Source organism: Actinia tenebrosa, unplaced genomic scaffold (assembly GCF_029948245.1).
Source record: "Actinia tenebrosa isolate PJP-AT-01 unplaced genomic scaffold, QUT_ActTen_1.0 PGA_scaffold6__47_contigs__length_16458017, whole genome shotgun sequence".
NCBI lineage: Eukaryota > Metazoa > Cnidaria > Anthozoa > Actiniaria > Actiniidae > Actinia > Actinia tenebrosa.
Genome location: NW_028292583.1, coordinates 3,500,151 through 3,517,664, shown reverse-complemented (window position 1 = coordinate 3,517,664; position 17,514 = coordinate 3,500,151). Strand labels below are relative to the sequence as shown.

The window sequence follows — 17,514 nt, the reverse complement described above, 5'->3', positions numbered from 1 at the left end:
AGATGATCGAAAAAATTGCTTAAGTGATTTGAATTTTCCTTGTCGAATAAGTTTATAACATGCGAACTATACGGATATCCACTCAACTTTTCTTACAATTTTGTTTCAGACCAAAGCATTAGAAAATAAAGATCAATACGATTACGCAGTAAACGCCTCTCTTTGAATACGAGAGATGTGTTTGACGTTGCAAGCACAGATGGCGAAGTTCTTATGTCAATATTACGACAAACAAATGCAAACTGAGAAATTTAATCTAGAAAAGAGTTTAATACATTGCGAGAAGTTAACTTCAAGATCTGGTATCTTTTGTACCACAATTTGTAAGATATTGTGAACCGCTGAAGTCGAGCAATACGAGACCTTGAGCCATTAGTCTAAAAATAATAATCGGTAGTGTGGCTTAAATACTGCATTAAAAATAAAAAAGGATGCAAAATGTAATATGTATTTTGACATAAAACATTACCTTAATCCCATAAATATCTACTTGACGGAAAATCTTGTCAGGAATATCCCAAAATAATAATCCGGTGCCGGAAAGTCATGATAAAATTCAGTGTTGCGAATTTAAAATTTATATGATCCAAGCTATTTACTATCTTCAGTTTAGTTAAAGAAGCGAGTTTATCATATATATATGACGTTAAACTCACAATAATACGTTTTATTTTTAAAGTCAATTAATAATATTCATGAAACGTGTTTATTTTAGGCAACATCATCTTTGTTTTTATCTCATTACAGTACCTATACGGTACGATTAAAATAACTAATGGATAACAGACATCTTTCATATCATGATCATTTCCCATTTGGTCGACATTTCATCAAACTTAGGGTAAATATTTGACTAGCTAGAGCCTTCGTTACTGGGAGACTTAAGGGTTTAAACGACGGGGATAGCGACTCTCAAAGAGCTTCCAAGCTGATTAATTTGTTAGCCCTAACGCTTTGCTCTTTGACAAAGACTGACCAATCACGGCGCTTGAACACCACAAAGTAGTGCCTTACACTCCCAGAGCATAGGTTTTTATGCTTGCAAGCATAATGGCTGATGTTCAAAAGAATTTCAATCGTTTACAGCAAGAATTAGAAGATCGTTCACTGAGTACTACAATAGTGGAGTCAGGGATACTAACCATCATCGTGTTAGTAACATTGCTTGGTAATGTTCTGGTGTGTCGTGCTGTTTATCAAAGTCCAAGGCTTCGTACCATTACTAACTACAGTGTGGTGGTCCTTGCACTTACTGATATCTCCATGGCGGTGTTTGTCTTGTCTTTGGTACTGGTTGTGTCCATCTTGAACAAAACACCTTTTGGCCACTTGTTTTGCCAGATTGAGGCATACACTGCGACATCTCTTGTATACAACTCGGTTTTAACGATAACATTCATGTCAGTGAACCGTTACTTCAAGATTGTCAGAAGTGACCAGCTTTATCGTAAGATTTTCACTCGTAGGAAGACGATGCTGATGCTGTTAGTGATCATCCTCGTAGCTTGGCTTGGACCCATGAATGCACCTTTACAAGGGCAAGAATTTCAGTTTCATCCTGGAAAAATGATTTGTCTTTACAGCTACAAACAACAATCTCAAGCCAACTTTGCTCTGTTGACCTTCTTCTTCTTCAGTTTACCGTACTGCATAACCATCTTTTGTTACTGCAGCATATACATCAAGGTGCGATCACATAACAAGAGGATAGCCAACGCTGCACCGAGTACAACCAACAACACAACGACAACAACTATCAACAGAAAGGATATTAACATCACCAAAACACTATTCGCTATATTCCTGGTTTTCACGCTTTGTATGATGCAGCTGGCAGTAGTGGATACGACAGAATTTTACAATGGAGAGTACAAGCTCCCTCGGCAAGTCTATGTTCTGTACACATTGATGTGTGGTTTGGCAAGTGCAGTCAATCCTTTTATTTATGGATTGTTTAGTCCAGCCTTTAGATCTGAGTATAAACGTAGCCTGTGTCTAACGACGGTGAGCTCAAACGACGAAGCGAGTACAAGCAGTAACTAGTAACAAAACCCTGCAAGCCAGTATATTCCCACATCAGGAGCCCATTACTAGGAGCATCCATCTCCCATACTGGATCTGTGAGTAAGCATATTCCCACATCAGCAGCCCATTAGTAGTAGCATCTATCTCTGCGCTTTTTTAAGAGGCAAATGGTGAACCAGTATTTTGTCCAATCATTGTCTGCTTTGTTTTCATAACCAAAGCAGACAGCGACTGATAACATGTTCACTCCACGACTGTCTTTAAGATAACATTTCACTAGTGTAAACCGCAATATTTGATGAACACCAAGCAAATAATACAACAACAAAGTGGCACCTCTTTAATCGTCTAGATCATGGCAAAATCATTATGATCGAAGGGCCACGATCGTATCCGCCACTAAAACATTCCACCAAGTAAACACAGCCTTTAAAATGACGTTTATTCTAAGCATCGTTCAAGATATTCGAGAGCATATATCATCTGTCATCATTTGATTTAGAAAAGTTACAGCATCAATTTTTAAGTCAACTTTTAGAAAATAAATTCCATAGAACCCAAAATGCTGTGATAGGTTTGTATGCTGGTTTTAACAAGTATCACATGATCAGATAGATTAGATAGATATCTTTATTTATACGCGGACGTCTCAATCAGTGAAAATGCAAAAATTTAAGAATGCAATTGAATATAACAATTAAGAAAAATAAATTCAAATAACTGCTTTACATGAGTGCCGTGTGAAGTTTAGTCCTTATTTATGGAGAAATGCTTTTTACAGCCGGACTTGAATGCCCTTAGGGACTTGGCCGTTCTTAATTCAATTGGTAGGTCGTTCCATAAGGAGGACCCTGAGTAACTAAAACTTTTTTTGCAAAACATTTGTTCGTGGCAAGGGGAGGGCAAGTTTTCCATCGCTGTCCCTCAAAGAATAATTATGACTGCTAGAACGATTTACAAACTTGGCATGAAGATAACCAGGAGCTAAGCTATGTACCGATTTGTAGACCATTGTAGCTAAACGCACTTGTCGTTGAGTTTCAAGTTTTGGCCACTTAAGGGTTTCCAAAATGCTATCAGCATCAGAATAATCAATGTTAGTTAAATGTAGTTATCAATCAAAGGAAAGAAGAAAAAGAAACAGAGAAAGATATATAGACAAATAGATGGGACAGACAGACAGATGGACGGTCTGGAAGATGGAAAGACACTGATAGACAAAAAACACACACACAACAACAAACCAGTTCAAATTGTTGCAAAATCTATTATCCGCGTTTTCAAGCAAGTGACAAGGCAGCCATGTTGGTATTCCAAACAATAGAAACTTTCTGTACAGATTTTACATAAAAAAATAGAGTTCTTCAATTCCCCGAGGATGGAAAACATATTGTTTTGGTATACCAACATGAAGTCACGTACAAACGCTCTAAACATGCGAGTGCTAATGAAAAATAAAACTGACTATTACAAAAACTGATGAGTCAAAACTGGTGCTTCTATCTTTTCTTGCCCCATTATTATCTATTTTCTTCAAGACCAACATCCTGGAATTAATGGTCTGTAGTTAATTACGTCAATCTCATTGAAACAAATTCTTCATTTCCTTTGCCTTGAGCTGAATCAAAAATGATCAAATGGAGTGTCAAGACTATTCATTTACTAAAAGTAAACTCTCCTCGTAATCTACTTCTATCTAATTATAAGACGTGGCGTCACTGGCGCCATGTTTGAAGTCAACAAACATGACGGCCATAGATTTTATTACAATTCATTTTCCCACAGCGGGCTACTGCGCAGACTGCAAGATGACATAAATGATAATTTATATATATTTAATCAAGAAGCGCTTGCCTAGTTTTGTTATTCTTGATTGATCTGGTTTGTCCCAAACGATCAACAGTTTACTCCTAGGTACTCGTCAGATGATGGCTGATGTTCAAGACAACTTCAATCGTTTACAGCAAGAATTAAAAGATCGTTCACTGAGTACTACAATAGTGGAGTCAGGGATACTAACCATCATCATGTTAGTAACATTGCTTGGTAATGTTCTGGTGTGTCGTGCTGTTTATCAAAGTCCAAGGCTTCGTACCATTACTAACTACAGTGTGGTGGTCCTTGCATTTACTGATATCTCCATGGCGGTGTTTGTCTTGCCTTTGATTCTGAGCGCTTTCATCCTGGGGGGAAAACCGTTCAGTCATGTGGTCTGCCAGTTTCAAGCCTATGTTGCAATAGCACTGGTCTACAACTCCATTTTCACAGTAACATTCATGTCAGTGAACCGTTACTTCAAGATCGTTAAGAGTCATCTTTATCGCAAAGTTTTCACTCGCAGAAAGACGTTATTAATGCTTTGTGTCATTGTTATCATAGCTTGGCTTGGACCGTTGAATTCCCTTTTGCAAAGAAAATACTTTCAACTTCACCCAGGAAAACTAGTTTGTATTTACACTTACACGCAGCTCTCACAGGCATATTTTACAACCCTTACTGCATTTTACATCATGCTACCGTACTGCATAACCATCTTCTGTTACTGCAGCATATACATCAAGGTGCGATCACATAACAAGAGGATAGCCAACGCTGCACCGAGTACAACCAACAACACAACGACAACAACTATCAACAGAAAGGATATTAACATCACCAAAACATTATTCGCTATATTCCTGGTTTTTTCACTTTACATGGTTCAGATAGCTGTTATTGATATCATGGAGAATGTTAATGGAGACTATAAGCTCCCTCGGCAAGTCTATGTTCTCTATATTATTATGTGCATGTCAGCAAGTGCAGTGAACCCTTTCATTTATGGTATATTCAGCCCAGCGTTTAGGTCTGAATACATGAAAAGTATCTGCCTAAAATAAAGCAATTCTTTAAAGCAGCGAGAACCCTTTCCCCATCAATTTTCTTGGTTCAAAGACTAGTAAGTCTTCACCTGCGAACGAATGATAACCATCATCGCATAGAGATTTTCATTTCCGCTGATTTCTCAGCATGATTGCGCGATTTTCTTTCATTTGAAATTAATATTTATTGCGCGGGATAAGAAGTTTGGATGGAAATTAGAAATCATTTTCAGATAGCAAAGAAGATGTTTGGAGGGAAAACAAGAATGTTATTGGTGGGCGTTAGACTATCGTATGAGCGTCAAATCTTGTGCCTTGGTGATCAGTTCAATAAATGTTGGGATCACTTAATATTTACATAAATTAATTTTAAAATAATCGTCTTGCAGATTAGGCTCTGGAAAACGGCCAGTTTTTGAATTGGGTTTGCATCATGTTAAGTGAATGGGTTTTAGTTTTACTTCTCTCTGATTGGTTCTGCTCGCTGTTTAATCATATGTCAACTTGATTGCTTTCAACTCGTGTGTCAAAAAGCACTAAGCATCGATAAACATTATATACAAACAACCCATTCCCAAAAGCAAGCTATTTGTAGATAAACCTACCAAACAAAGTCAATGAAAAATAGAGAGATGTTTAATGTATATTGTAATGCATACTTTATTCTTGCAGTTTTGACAACAGTGATGGATATCTCAGCGCAGTATACCAAATGATGTTCATTAAAGGAAATTCTCCAAGCAAGGCGAATTAAATTTATTCATTATTTATTACATTTATTTTTTAAATTAAGATTTCGAATATATATATATCTAATAATCTCCGCCCTTCATTTTTACAATTGAATTATTTTACAAATTTATAATTATCGAGAGATGAGAAGGATAGAGTAATACTTAAATGATGATTCTTAAGACTAAATTGTTTCAAAGTCAATCTAATTGTAGTATGAGATAATAATAAAATATTGATATCTTATTATGTTTGGATGTTTATTAAAGTTTTATTATTATCAACATTGTCTTGATAAGTGTTTCAACCCACGTGACCCTAATGAACAGCCCCTATTGGTTGTATTCAATCAATTATATCAATGGGCTTGGGAAGCCGTATCAAAAAACTCGTTCTTATACACTATAAACACCTTGACAACATAAAAGCACGTGGCCTATAGACCTACTCCACTGTTTGCCCATTCCAGATGTGTCATTCCCTAGAGTATCATTTCTTTGTTTAGCAGTTGAGCATGAGAAGACACATGAATATGGATACAACTCAAACAAAGAATCTTATTCGCAAGAGAATGACACGTGGTCTTAAAAGGCAAAACATGAAGTCCAAGTGGTTGTTGTCCATTGGCTTGCGTCATGTCTCTCTCGATAATTTTCCGTTGATAGATCGCAATGCACTATCGGTTACGACAGTTTTCCGAGGGTTTCGTCGGGAAACGAAATTTCATTAGCGACAGTTACGAGTGCGTAATCTTTCTCTTCCCTTTTTTTCTCTCAGCGGAAATATCATCGAAATAGACATTAAATAAGCCTATTGCAGTTTTTTTCCACAATTCAATAAAACATTCAAGAAATTAAATCTCTATCGCACATGCGCAGTTTAGCAGGAATGCATCCCACACGTATAAGTGCCTCAGAAAAGATCAGCTTGTTGTCAGAAGCAATGTAATCGTTATTCTACCTGTACAGGGATGCGATGAATCCAGAAACGAAGATGACAGGAGAAATCAAGATTCGCTCTCTGATTGGAGAGAGTGATACGGGAATTTATAATAAAATCAAATTATTATAATTTCTATTGTAAACAATGAAGTGACGCATGTTCATATGACCAGTAAGAGTAAATAAAGTGGAAAAAGATGCACGCATGCGAGCTAGGTGTTGATATACGTGAAAAATGTATTTCAAAGAATGCAAACTATATGTTGACAAGTGTCCTGATCACAATCTTGTACCACAATATTACTTCATTTCAAGGAGAGATTGCAGGGAACTTGGACATTAAAGTAGTAATATATAAAAGTGATGTTGTGATGTAGGATTAATTGCGTGAATCGATTCCAGAGTAAAGCGTTCAACATGGATAATTCTGACCCTATTTACATTTCAACCACATCCCACATGGATAATGCTGTTTGAATAGCCAATTTTAGTCCCTTGGGATTTGACCTTTTCGTTCCTGCAGATAATTTATGCCTAGCGCAATAAAAGGTAACAACGCTCATGAGAGCGGTGTTCGAGCCAAGAAGTAATAAAGGTAAAAAGATCAAACAAGGAAATGAGTGATATCCAAACAGCGAGAAATGCAGTTAACCTTCAACGTGTTGTCTGTATTAAGGGTGAAATAGTCTTGCAAGTTTTCAATATAAACTATTATCAATTCATTGACATTTCTTGGAGAAAATGCAAGCCAAAGGTGAGCATATTTCCTTATCTTCATTTGAATCTCCTATTCGAGCATCTTCACAATCCTTTGTTTTGTCCTCATGAAATATGTATGAGCCTGAGAAAAGAAGATCCCACATGGACCACGGTGGTGGTATTACCTAGGTAGTTGCATTTTGATGAGACGGGGAGGTTGGATGGGGACGAGGAGGATCCTATGTGAGTTTTCATCCACTTTTCCAGGGATATTCCAATGTCGAGATCTTTCCTTGCTGGATACCCAGATTTATGGGTCTTCCATGATATCTCCCCGTATAGAATAGTACGATAAAGGACAAAAATAAAGATTCTTGCTTGAACAGAAATCTTGAGAAATTGTACAATTGTTAACAAATCGTACATCCCACATGGACAGTTGTGTTTAAAAGATAGAGAAGGAAGGCACCTGCATGGGGAGGAGGACGGGGTAGATGGAGGACGAAATTATCAAACGAAACTTAGACATTCTAGAGTGTCTCTATGATTGACACTTGTTATAAAGTCTAAGATTCTTAATTAGTCTTCAAGGGTCGGATCAAAAGTACCCCCTTTAAAGAATCAAAAAATAATAAAATTGTTTTGGTATAGAAAAAATAAAGGTGTTATAAATCAAAAAATAAATAAAAAATAAAAAATAAAAAAGAATCAAAAAAATAAAAAAAAGAATCAAAAGAAAAATTGTTAGGGTTATATTGTTAGGGTTAGGGTCATATTGTTAGGGTTAGGGTTAGGGTTAGGGTTAGCGTTAACCCTAACGATCTTTACCCTAACCCTAACAATATAACCCTAACAATATAACTCTAACAATATAACCCTAACCCTAACAATATAACCCTACAATTTTTCATTTGATTATTTTTTTATTTTTATTTTTTGATTTTTTGATTTATGACAAATTTATTTTTTTATACCAAAACAATTTTATTTTTTTGATTCTTTAAAGGGGGTACTTTTGATCCGACCATTAAAGACTAATTAAGAATCAGGAGCGAAAAAGTCGATCAAATCCCAAGGGACTAAAATTGGCTATTCCAACAGGATTATCCATGTCGAATACGTTTTTTTAACGTTTTTTGCATGGATATAGTACCCATAGCCAGGGATAAGATATAAGTTACTTGAAGGACACGGCACGTGTTGTAGGATGAGAAGGACATAAAGTGGTTTTAACAATTCACATAAACATAGCACACAACACCTTAAACTTTGTTATTTTCTCATAAACCGCACTTTTGAAAACTATTTGTTTCAGTTACATTCAAGTTTCATATGAATAGTTAAATTGTCTTTTAAATTCATTATTCAACGATTTTTAATTCACTTCCCTTATACAGAAATAGACCTATTATTATTAGCAATTTAACAGGTTTTGTTCCTACATTTATCTAATTCAAAACAAGCGTTAATTCGGATTTCTTTACATCTCGATCAACCTTGCAAGTTTACTTAAAGATCAAATAATCATTATTTACGGTACTTAAGAAAGGGCTATGGCATAACCCGTGTGGGACTTGTGCAAAGCATTGCGCATGCTCACTAAACAAATGACGTAGAATGCAATATTTTATACATTAACAAAATTGTTTTTTTAAAAATTTATTTGTGCGCAAACATCGCTATGCAAAATATGCCATTCATGATCTTTGAAATGCATTATAGCGTCATTTACTATCATTACCAGAATCCCTTGCAAACTTTCCTTGTTTAGTTAATTAGCAACCAATAATCTAACTATTCTCAAGAGGAAAAACAAATTTAAATAAGAAAAAAAATTCGTGAAGCATTTTGGTTATGGTAGTAAAAAGATGCCATCCTGCAAACGGCCCATTATAGGTAGTGTTCAACCTGCACAATTGATGATAACCTGCATAATTCGATAATCAGAAGTTACTTTTCACATTACTCAATTTCTATTTTATTTCCCATAACCCCTTTCCCAAATGACTGTTGTCTAAGGCGCCCCGTCCACACTATGCCGGATAAATTTGAATCCGAATTTTCACACCGAAACCGAAAAAAAAGTTTTCCGTCCACACACTAATACGGCTAGCCGGCGTTTTCAAATTGTTCCACTCTGGAGACCGTATTCGAAAAAAATTCGTTTTCGGTGAAGAATTGTTCCGGATTCGCCTGGACTAGTGTGGACGGTAGGCCTAACCGAATAAATAAAAATTCGGATTCAAATTTATCCGGCATAGTATGGACGGGACTTAAATTCTGTTTGTGTCTTTGAAGTCTCCCAGTGCTAATTATGCATGGAAGAGGAATATGAGAAACATTCCCTTCGTATTCAATTAACATTGGTGAGTACATTCCAATGGATTAGTGTAAGTTTAAACACTAGGTAATACTTTCTACACCACACCAAATAATATTTCACACCAACACCAAATGAAATATAAGTAATGTTCCTGTAATAACCCATGTGGGTCTAGATTACAAGACTACGCATGCCCAAGAAAGAACATGACGTGTGGACCGACACCAAACTTATCTAAAACAACAAAATGTATTGAAAAATCTTTTCTATTGTTTAACTAGTCGTATTTAGTTCAGCATGACTAATATTATTTCATCAGCCTTTGAACCTGAAGACATTTTCTACAAGATTCAGCTATCCAAGTTGCTTTTACAGTCGTTCATGTTGAAAAACAACCCGAAAACATGGCCGTGCAAACTTGAATACAAATTTAATGAGATTAAATGAGTACACAACCTTTTTAATGTTCAGAAATTACTGTGAATAGCTGATTCATAAACGTGGTTGATCCTGTGCAAATTGTTGTATACGTGGTGGCACGTCGGGCTAGAAGGGCTAAAAAAATTTTCATTTAGGCAAACTATTACTATTTTTAGAAACAAAATGGCGGCTTCATGAATATTTAAAAAATCATATCTTTTGGTTTCCATATCCGAAATGAACAAATTTTGCATTTTTGAACTCCTCATGTGCAGTTCTTTCAGATGTGCTAGTTAGAATTTTCTATTGAGGAGTATTTCGATTTTCCGCTAAATTTGATGATGTCATTTTCCCGCCAAAAATGTCGAAATTTTAAAAAGTAAAACGACAGAGTTGTGAGATTTGTTAGGTTCTTTAACGTTACCAAGTTTCAAGAAATTTTAATGAAATACAAAAACTTTTGTCTAAATGAAACATTTTTTAGCCCTTCTAGCCCGACGTGTGGGATTCCTGTGTAACATGCGCATTAGATGCGAGCCAGAACACATGGCATGACGAGTTAGAGTCTGAATGAGATTTTTCTACAGTTCGAAAGGTGCTTCACCATTGTTACTGGGTTCAGGGATACAACACAAATGAGTCTGTGTTCTTTACCACTCTGTTCACTGCTACGCGTTGATCGAGACAACAGTCGCAACAGGGAAATAGGGCAATACACTGCCGTCAATCAGAGAATATAAAGATACCGACCAATTTATTTGATTGACGGAAGTGTATTGCCCAATTTCCCTGTCGCGAATGTTGTCTCGATCAGCGCGTAGCAACGAAAAGAGTGGTAAAAACAGCGCGGGTATACATTGAAGGCGAAACTGGGGTATTCTCTACCTTCCCATACCCATAATACTTTACGGCCTTGGAGGGTAACGAGAAGTAAAAACCGCACTTATTTTGCTGAAGGCTAATCAGACACTGTTGACAATACCTCGTTTGGTATCCAAAATGAAATGAAGAAGTGAAAAACAGAAAAAGACAGAAGCTTGAATAAGTTTAAAATAAATTTTGAATATTTTTTCGTATGTCAATACATTTTCTGTAACACCAAATTATCTCTTGATGATCTGTATGCGCAAAATAATTAACTCAGAATAAACTGATAGTATCTGATCAGTCTGGTTATCTGATCAGTCTTGTACAGATAAAAATAGGTATAGTATATATTCAATATATTCAACGTTTCAATTTGGGACAGTTTTTTGATTGGTTACCCTCATGAAGCAAAGCATTATGGATTATGGGAAAGTAGAGAATGGGGGCTTTGCAAAATCACGTGATGGCAGCCATGACAGGGGGCAAAAAAATAGAATCTTTTCCCCTTGGAAACTGAATTCTTTCTCATGTAAATCAGATTAGACCAGATTCAACTGTCCCATTGCTCGTGATGGTGCAAAGCCTTTCTTGCACGTGAACTCTTACAAATTAAACCTTACAACAGACCAGAAGTCTCTTCTTTATTCCATCCTATAAGCCAATCAAGGAATAAGTCCCCTTAAAAAGTTGACACTTGAAATTCCATATGTTGACTAAGAGCTTCCGATAAAATAAACATGAATGACATTTACGTGCACTACTGGTATACCGGGCAAATATTGACGAAAGACATATCAAAAGTGCACTTTAGGGGGAAAATATATGCCTTCAAATTCCGGTTACAAGCTCTGAGCTTGTAATCATTCGTAATGGGTTTTTGATGGGCTTATAACCGGACGGACGGACAAACGAACGAACGAAACCTTTCTTATTGATCATAGAATGGTTATCAAACAGTGCTTACCTGCAAATATGCTACGTTATCCGTGCCTTGATTTACATATCCTAAGAGGGTGTTTCAGGGTTAACTGCAAATAGAGGGCGTTGTTGAGGCGTTCTCGTTGTTATAGCAGTTACCAAACACTTTCGCATCATTAGTCCTATCGGCCAACGCCCCATCCACCTCCCTTAAAGGTCCCTTATATAAATGATTTACAAGATATATTGTTAGTGTTCTTTATTCTTTCGTTTCTGGATATATCTGACCCGCTTACTTAGTCCATCTAGTTCTAATGATATCTGCAATCAGTTCATAATGATAAGTTGGAAGCCAATATCTAATAGTCAGTGAATAATTGTTAGATGAAACTAAATAATACGAAGGATTTATTGTCCAAATATGTCTATTAGACTTATCTATTTCTATGTCATGAATTGTCATTCCTCTAAGTCAGTGGTGCCCTCCTGAACATGCCGTAGTTAATCACGTAGGACTGAAAACCCTCCAGTGACGTATTCATTATATCATTGATGTTAGCTTACTCATGTGAAGTGGTTGATCACTGTAGAGTAAAATGCCATAGTTATGATTCGTAGGGAAAGACTTGTATATATATACAGTCGTATCGTCTAGGATTATCATAGTGGTTCATTTGCTGGTATAAACGAGTGGAATAGACTTGATTACTTATTTGCATCGTTTTTTTATACTTCATGACTACTGTTAGTTGGTCAAGTAGTCTTACATCTAATTTCAACTTTGATTAAAATGAAATGAAATAAGAAATATTAATGAAAAAAGGGAAGATAAAATAACGATTGTGTTCATTGGTCTGTCATGGGGTACTCTTCACCATCACAAGACTCATATTTTATGCCATTTCTTTTTAAGTCAGTTTCATACCATATTAAACTCCCTAATGAACCAGCTTTCCCCCTACTCGCTGTAATAAACTTTATAACGAAAACTTAAATATCTGTACCTATACCCATTCACGTCGCATTTTCTCTTATCCATGTAATATTCACTTTAGTATGATATAACACGAAAGTGAATTACAAACCATAAACTGTAGAGTTATTTTACCTTAACCCATGAAACTGAAATTAGTACTTGCTAAGGCTGCGTTCATAATGTATGGCAGAGGGGGGCAGGTGAAATTGAGAGGGGATCGGGAATATTTTGGTAGGAAAAAGGGGGGATGGGCAAATATTTATCAGAAAAATAGGGGGGATGCACAATTGTTGGAAGAAGCTACAAGCCTTGCTTCGGGGGGATCGTATTATTTTTGCATGACTTTAAGGGGGTGTTAAGAATTTTTACGGACATTTCAAATTTTCACCTCCTTCCCCCCCCTCTGCCATACATCATGAACGCAGCCTAACATATAAATGTCAACTAGACACATAAGAAAAACGATGGAAATAAACTGAATCTACTATATACCTCTATTTCACGGCTAAGTAAAACCTCTGTCTTTACGTTGTATACTTTGACTATTAGTTCCAGTAGAAGGTCCAGATTCCACCCTATTTGTTAGGCACAGCAGGCTACGCTTGTATTCAGATCTAAATGCTGGACTAAACAGTCCATAAATAAAAGGATTGATTGCGCTTGCCATAGCACACATCACTGTGTACAAAACATAGACTTGTCGAGGGAGCTTGTACTCTCCATAGAAGACCTCGGTAGAGTCAACCACCAACAACTGCATCATACAAAGCGTGAAAACCAAGAATATAGCGAATAATGTTTTGGTGATGTTAATATCCTTTCTGTTGATAGTTGTTGTCGTTGTGTTGTTGGTTGTACTCGGTGCAGCGTTGGCTATCCTCTTGTTATGTGATCGCACCTTGATGTATATGCTGCAGTAACAGAAGATGGTTATGCAGTACGTCAGTAAGTAATAGATGAAGCCCGTAATGATGGAGATTTCGGGTTTCTGCTTGTGAAAAGAATACATGCAAATCATTTTTCCAGGATGAAAGTGAAACTCTTGCCCTTGTAGATAAGTGTTGATCGGTCCAAGCCAAGCTACAAGGATCATCACTATGAAAATCATAATTGACTTTCTACTTGTGAAAACTTTACGATAAACATGGTCACCCTTGACAATCTTGAAGTAACGGTTCACTGACATGAATGTTACTGTGAAAATGGAGCTTTGCACCAGTGCTATTGCAGCATAGGCTTGAAACTGGCAGACCACATGACTGAACGGCTTCTTGCCCAGGATGAAGACACTCAGGACCAAAGGAAAGACGAACACTGCCATGGAGATATCAGTAAGTGCAAGGACCACCACACCGTAGTTAGTAATGGTACGAAGCCTTGGACTTTGATAAACAGCACGACACACCAGAACATTACCAAGCAATGTTACTAACATGATGATGGTTAGTATCCCTGACTCCACTATTGTAGTACTCAGTGAACGATCTTCTAATTCTTGCTGTAAGCGGTCAATATGTTTTTGAATATCGTCAAGTGGCATTTTATACACAATATATATTCATACAATTGATAGATATGTATGTGTTTTGGATATATATGTATATTATTTTAGCAGCAGTGATGATTGAGTTTTTCTCACTTAAGACAAATTCAAGGACACTACAAGGCCTAAGTGAAAAGTTTCTGTTTCTTTGTTATCACGCAAAGCTATGACATCATCAAAACTCTCTTATTGATTTCTTTCGGTTTCTTGTCATCAACGTGAAACTTGCCCCATAGCATCAGTATCGATGTCTTAAATTCATATTTCAACTTAAAGAAATAAAATTAAGAGTTCATATAAGGCTGCGTCACATGTTCCGCCTTTGATCAAAGATAGACATCGACCAGGATTTGAAAATGCAAATGAAGCCTGAGATCTTTGACAGTATGGAAACTGACAGCATGGAAACTGACAGCATGGAAACTGACAGCATGGTGACCTGTAAAGAACTTGATCTTGTTATTAGAGCATTTACTGAAAAACAAAAAATGGCGAACTATTTGTAAAACTTTCGTGCTGTTAGCATCGTTGTTTTCCACTTACACGAGTAAGTAACTAGCTTACTCTCTTTTTACATTTCGCCTTTTTATAAAAAGTGGGGTGCTTATTCGATTTATTCTGTTTATCGTTTGCCACTGCTTCATTTTGAAGGGAAAGATTCACGTGACCGTTCAGTGCAAATGGACTATTAGGCTTTGTTTTCCTTACTATAAACGCAGGGTCTGATCATCCTTAAAATAACCGCAGCCACCTTAATGCAGAGACGTACCAATGATGATGATAAACTGGTAAAGTGCAATAGTATACTTTATACAGGAACGTCTGCGTCAGAAGCCTTTAACATCTAGCATGACGCTTAGCTACATAAAGGTTTTTGCAGTCAGTTCGTTACCAGGGGCCAGGGGAAACCAAAAACAATAGAGCTAGCCATGGTAATGTTTGAAAGCTTTTGCTTTCCACTTATGACATACATTATTTTCCTTAATATTCGAGCATTAAAAATTTCATCAACCGTCAGAAGATATTTGCTTTACTTTTCCATGATCATACTAGATAACGTGTTTTGACGTGTTTTATTAAAACAAATCATGTAATGGAAAATTAAAAATCGAATGACAAACTTAATTAGATATTTATCTTCATAAAATAAATATAGCGCGAGAGGAAAAAGCTTCTCACCACATACACATTAAACATTTCCACCATTCGACTAATGGTTTTTAATAAAGTTTTTTGGTTGTATACGAGTAGAATTTACTATAAAACTCTTTCGATTACTAAACAGCCCATAAATAAAAGGATTGACTGCACTTGCCAAACTACATATCACTGTGTACAGAACATAGACTTGCAGAGGAAGTCCAAATCAGTCCCCATTAAGAAAGTCGACTAGGCATATTTTTCATGAAGATCTTTCACATTAGAAGTCCCTTTATAAATATTATTGAAATAATAAATAAACGTAACCAATAGAAAAAAGGCTTGTTCACGCAATCGCTACTCCATCGAGCACCGTGCTGATGAGATTTTTTTTCTAACTTTTTCTTGCCTTTTCACCAAAATATGTCATTATTTTTGGTCATTTTACTGGATAGCATTGTTTGTCATGAAAACAATTTTCCAGAAATGGTAATAGTTATGTATAATTGGTAACCAGACTGAGTGTTGCCCTATTCTGCCTGTAATCATACTCAATTGGACTAAGTAATCTATCGTATGATTACAGACCCAATTGGACTCCACTCAGTCTATACCATTCAGTGATTACCGCCTAGTCTTAAATAAAAAGAGCTAGTGTTTTTTTTTTAATTATGACTTTTGTTTTGTTTCACATTTCATTAAAATATAAAATTGAAGTCAGTAACGTCACTTTTTCTGCTTGATATACAATAATAACAAAAATGAACTCATTTAAGCGCAGATGGTTTAGGCATAATCTCGCCTAGTAGACCAAGAGCGCAGACTCAGATATGACGATAAAACCTGGGTTTTTTATATTGACTATTCAGTATTGAGTTCCTCCTACACTGAAAACAACCTGCACGCATTAGCAGTAATCATCAGTGACCAATGGCAGATCATAAGAATTTCAATCGTTTACAGCAAGAATTAGAAGATCGTTCACTGAGTACTACAATAGTGGAGTCAGGGATACTAACCATCATCATGTTAGTAACATTGCTTGGTAATGTTCTGGTGTGTCGTGCTGTTTATCAAAGTCCAAGGCTTCGTACCATTACTAATTACAGTGTGGTGGTCCTTGCACTTACGGATATCTCCATGGCGGTGTTTGTCGGGCCTTTTACCTTGAGTGTCTTCATCTTGGGCAAGAAGCCGTTCAGTCATGTCCTTTGTCAATTCCAGGCCTATGCTGCAATAGCACTGGTCTACAACTCCATCTTCACAGTAACATTCATGTCAGTGAACCGTTACTTCAAGATTGTCATAGGTGACCATCTATACCGTAAAGTATTCACTCATAAAAGGACGGTGTTAATGCTGTTTGCTGAACTGATATTAGGGTGGGTGATTCCAACGTTTTCACTGTTAACTGGAAGAGAATTCCATTACCATCCAGGAAAAATGGTTTGCACTATGAAAAATGATCCGAAACGGCAAAGTGTATTTGCTCGTTCCATCATGCATGGTTTCATTTTCTTTTTGCCGTACTGCATAACTATCTTTTGTTACTGCAGCATATACATCAAGGTGCGATCACATAACAAGAGGATAGCCAACGCTGCCCCGAGTACAACCAACAACACAACAACAACAACTATCAACAGAAAGGATATTAACATCACTAAAACATTATTCGCTATATTCCTGGTTTTCACGTTTTGTACAATGCAGTTGGGTGTTATTAGTTACTGTGAGACCCACATTGGAGAGTACAAGCTCCCTCGGCAAGTCTATGTTCTGTACACATTGATGTGTAGTTTGGCAAGTGCAGTCAATCCTTTTATTTATGGGCTGTTTAGTCCAGCCTTTAGATCGGAGTTAAAGCGTAGCCTGTGTCTAACATGTCTAACAAATAGGGGGGAAGCTGGGAATGTGATTGAAAATAAAAGCTAAAGTGACAAAAAGATGAAGTGACTTGTAAAGTCCATGGTTCCTTGTATAATTAATTTATGATTGTAACTTGGTTTTAAAAGTGTTACATCAGCTGCAGCAGCAAATGTTACATCAGCTGTTTAGTCCAACCTTTA

The 17,514-nt window shown here is 36.5% G+C and overlaps 4 protein-coding genes across 4 annotated transcripts; 3 read left to right on the top strand and 1 right to left on the bottom strand.

The window, feature by feature from the left end:
• The first annotated feature begins 773 nt into the window (after positions 1–773).
• Positions 774–3,484, top strand: LOC116287504 (melatonin receptor type 1A-like). Its single transcript, XM_031694187.2, has one exon. The coding sequence runs from the start codon at positions 1,036–1,038 to the stop codon at positions 2,041–2,043; it is 1,008 nt and encodes a 335-aa protein (XP_031550047.2). The 5' UTR covers positions 774–1,035; the 3' UTR covers positions 2,044–3,484.
• A 350-nt stretch (positions 3,485–3,834) lies between these two features.
• Positions 3,835–5,237, top strand: LOC116287507 (melatonin receptor type 1A-like). Its single transcript, XM_031694190.2, has one exon. The coding sequence runs from the start codon at positions 3,951–3,953 to the stop codon at positions 4,902–4,904; it is 954 nt and encodes a 317-aa protein (XP_031550050.2). The 5' UTR covers positions 3,835–3,950; the 3' UTR covers positions 4,905–5,237.
• A 6,793-nt stretch (positions 5,238–12,030) lies between these two features.
• LOC116287503 (melatonin receptor type 1A-like) lies at positions 12,031–14,733 on the bottom strand. Its single transcript, XM_031694186.2, has 2 exons — positions 13,255–14,733; positions 12,031–12,370 (listed from the first exon to the last, which is right to left on the bottom strand). Exon 1 carries the CDS (start codon positions 14,300–14,302, stop codon positions 13,268–13,270), a length of 1,035 nt encoding a protein of 344 aa, XP_031550046.2. The 5' UTR covers positions 14,303–14,733; the 3' UTR covers positions 12,031–12,370; positions 13,255–13,267.
• Positions 14,734–16,375: 1,642 nt separating this feature from the next.
• Positions 16,376–17,380, top strand: LOC116287506 (melatonin receptor type 1A). The gene has a single exon (XM_031694189.2). The coding sequence runs from the start codon at positions 16,376–16,378 to the stop codon at positions 17,378–17,380; it is 1,005 nt and encodes a 334-aa protein (XP_031550049.2).
• Positions 17,381–17,514: the final 134 nt, after the last annotated feature.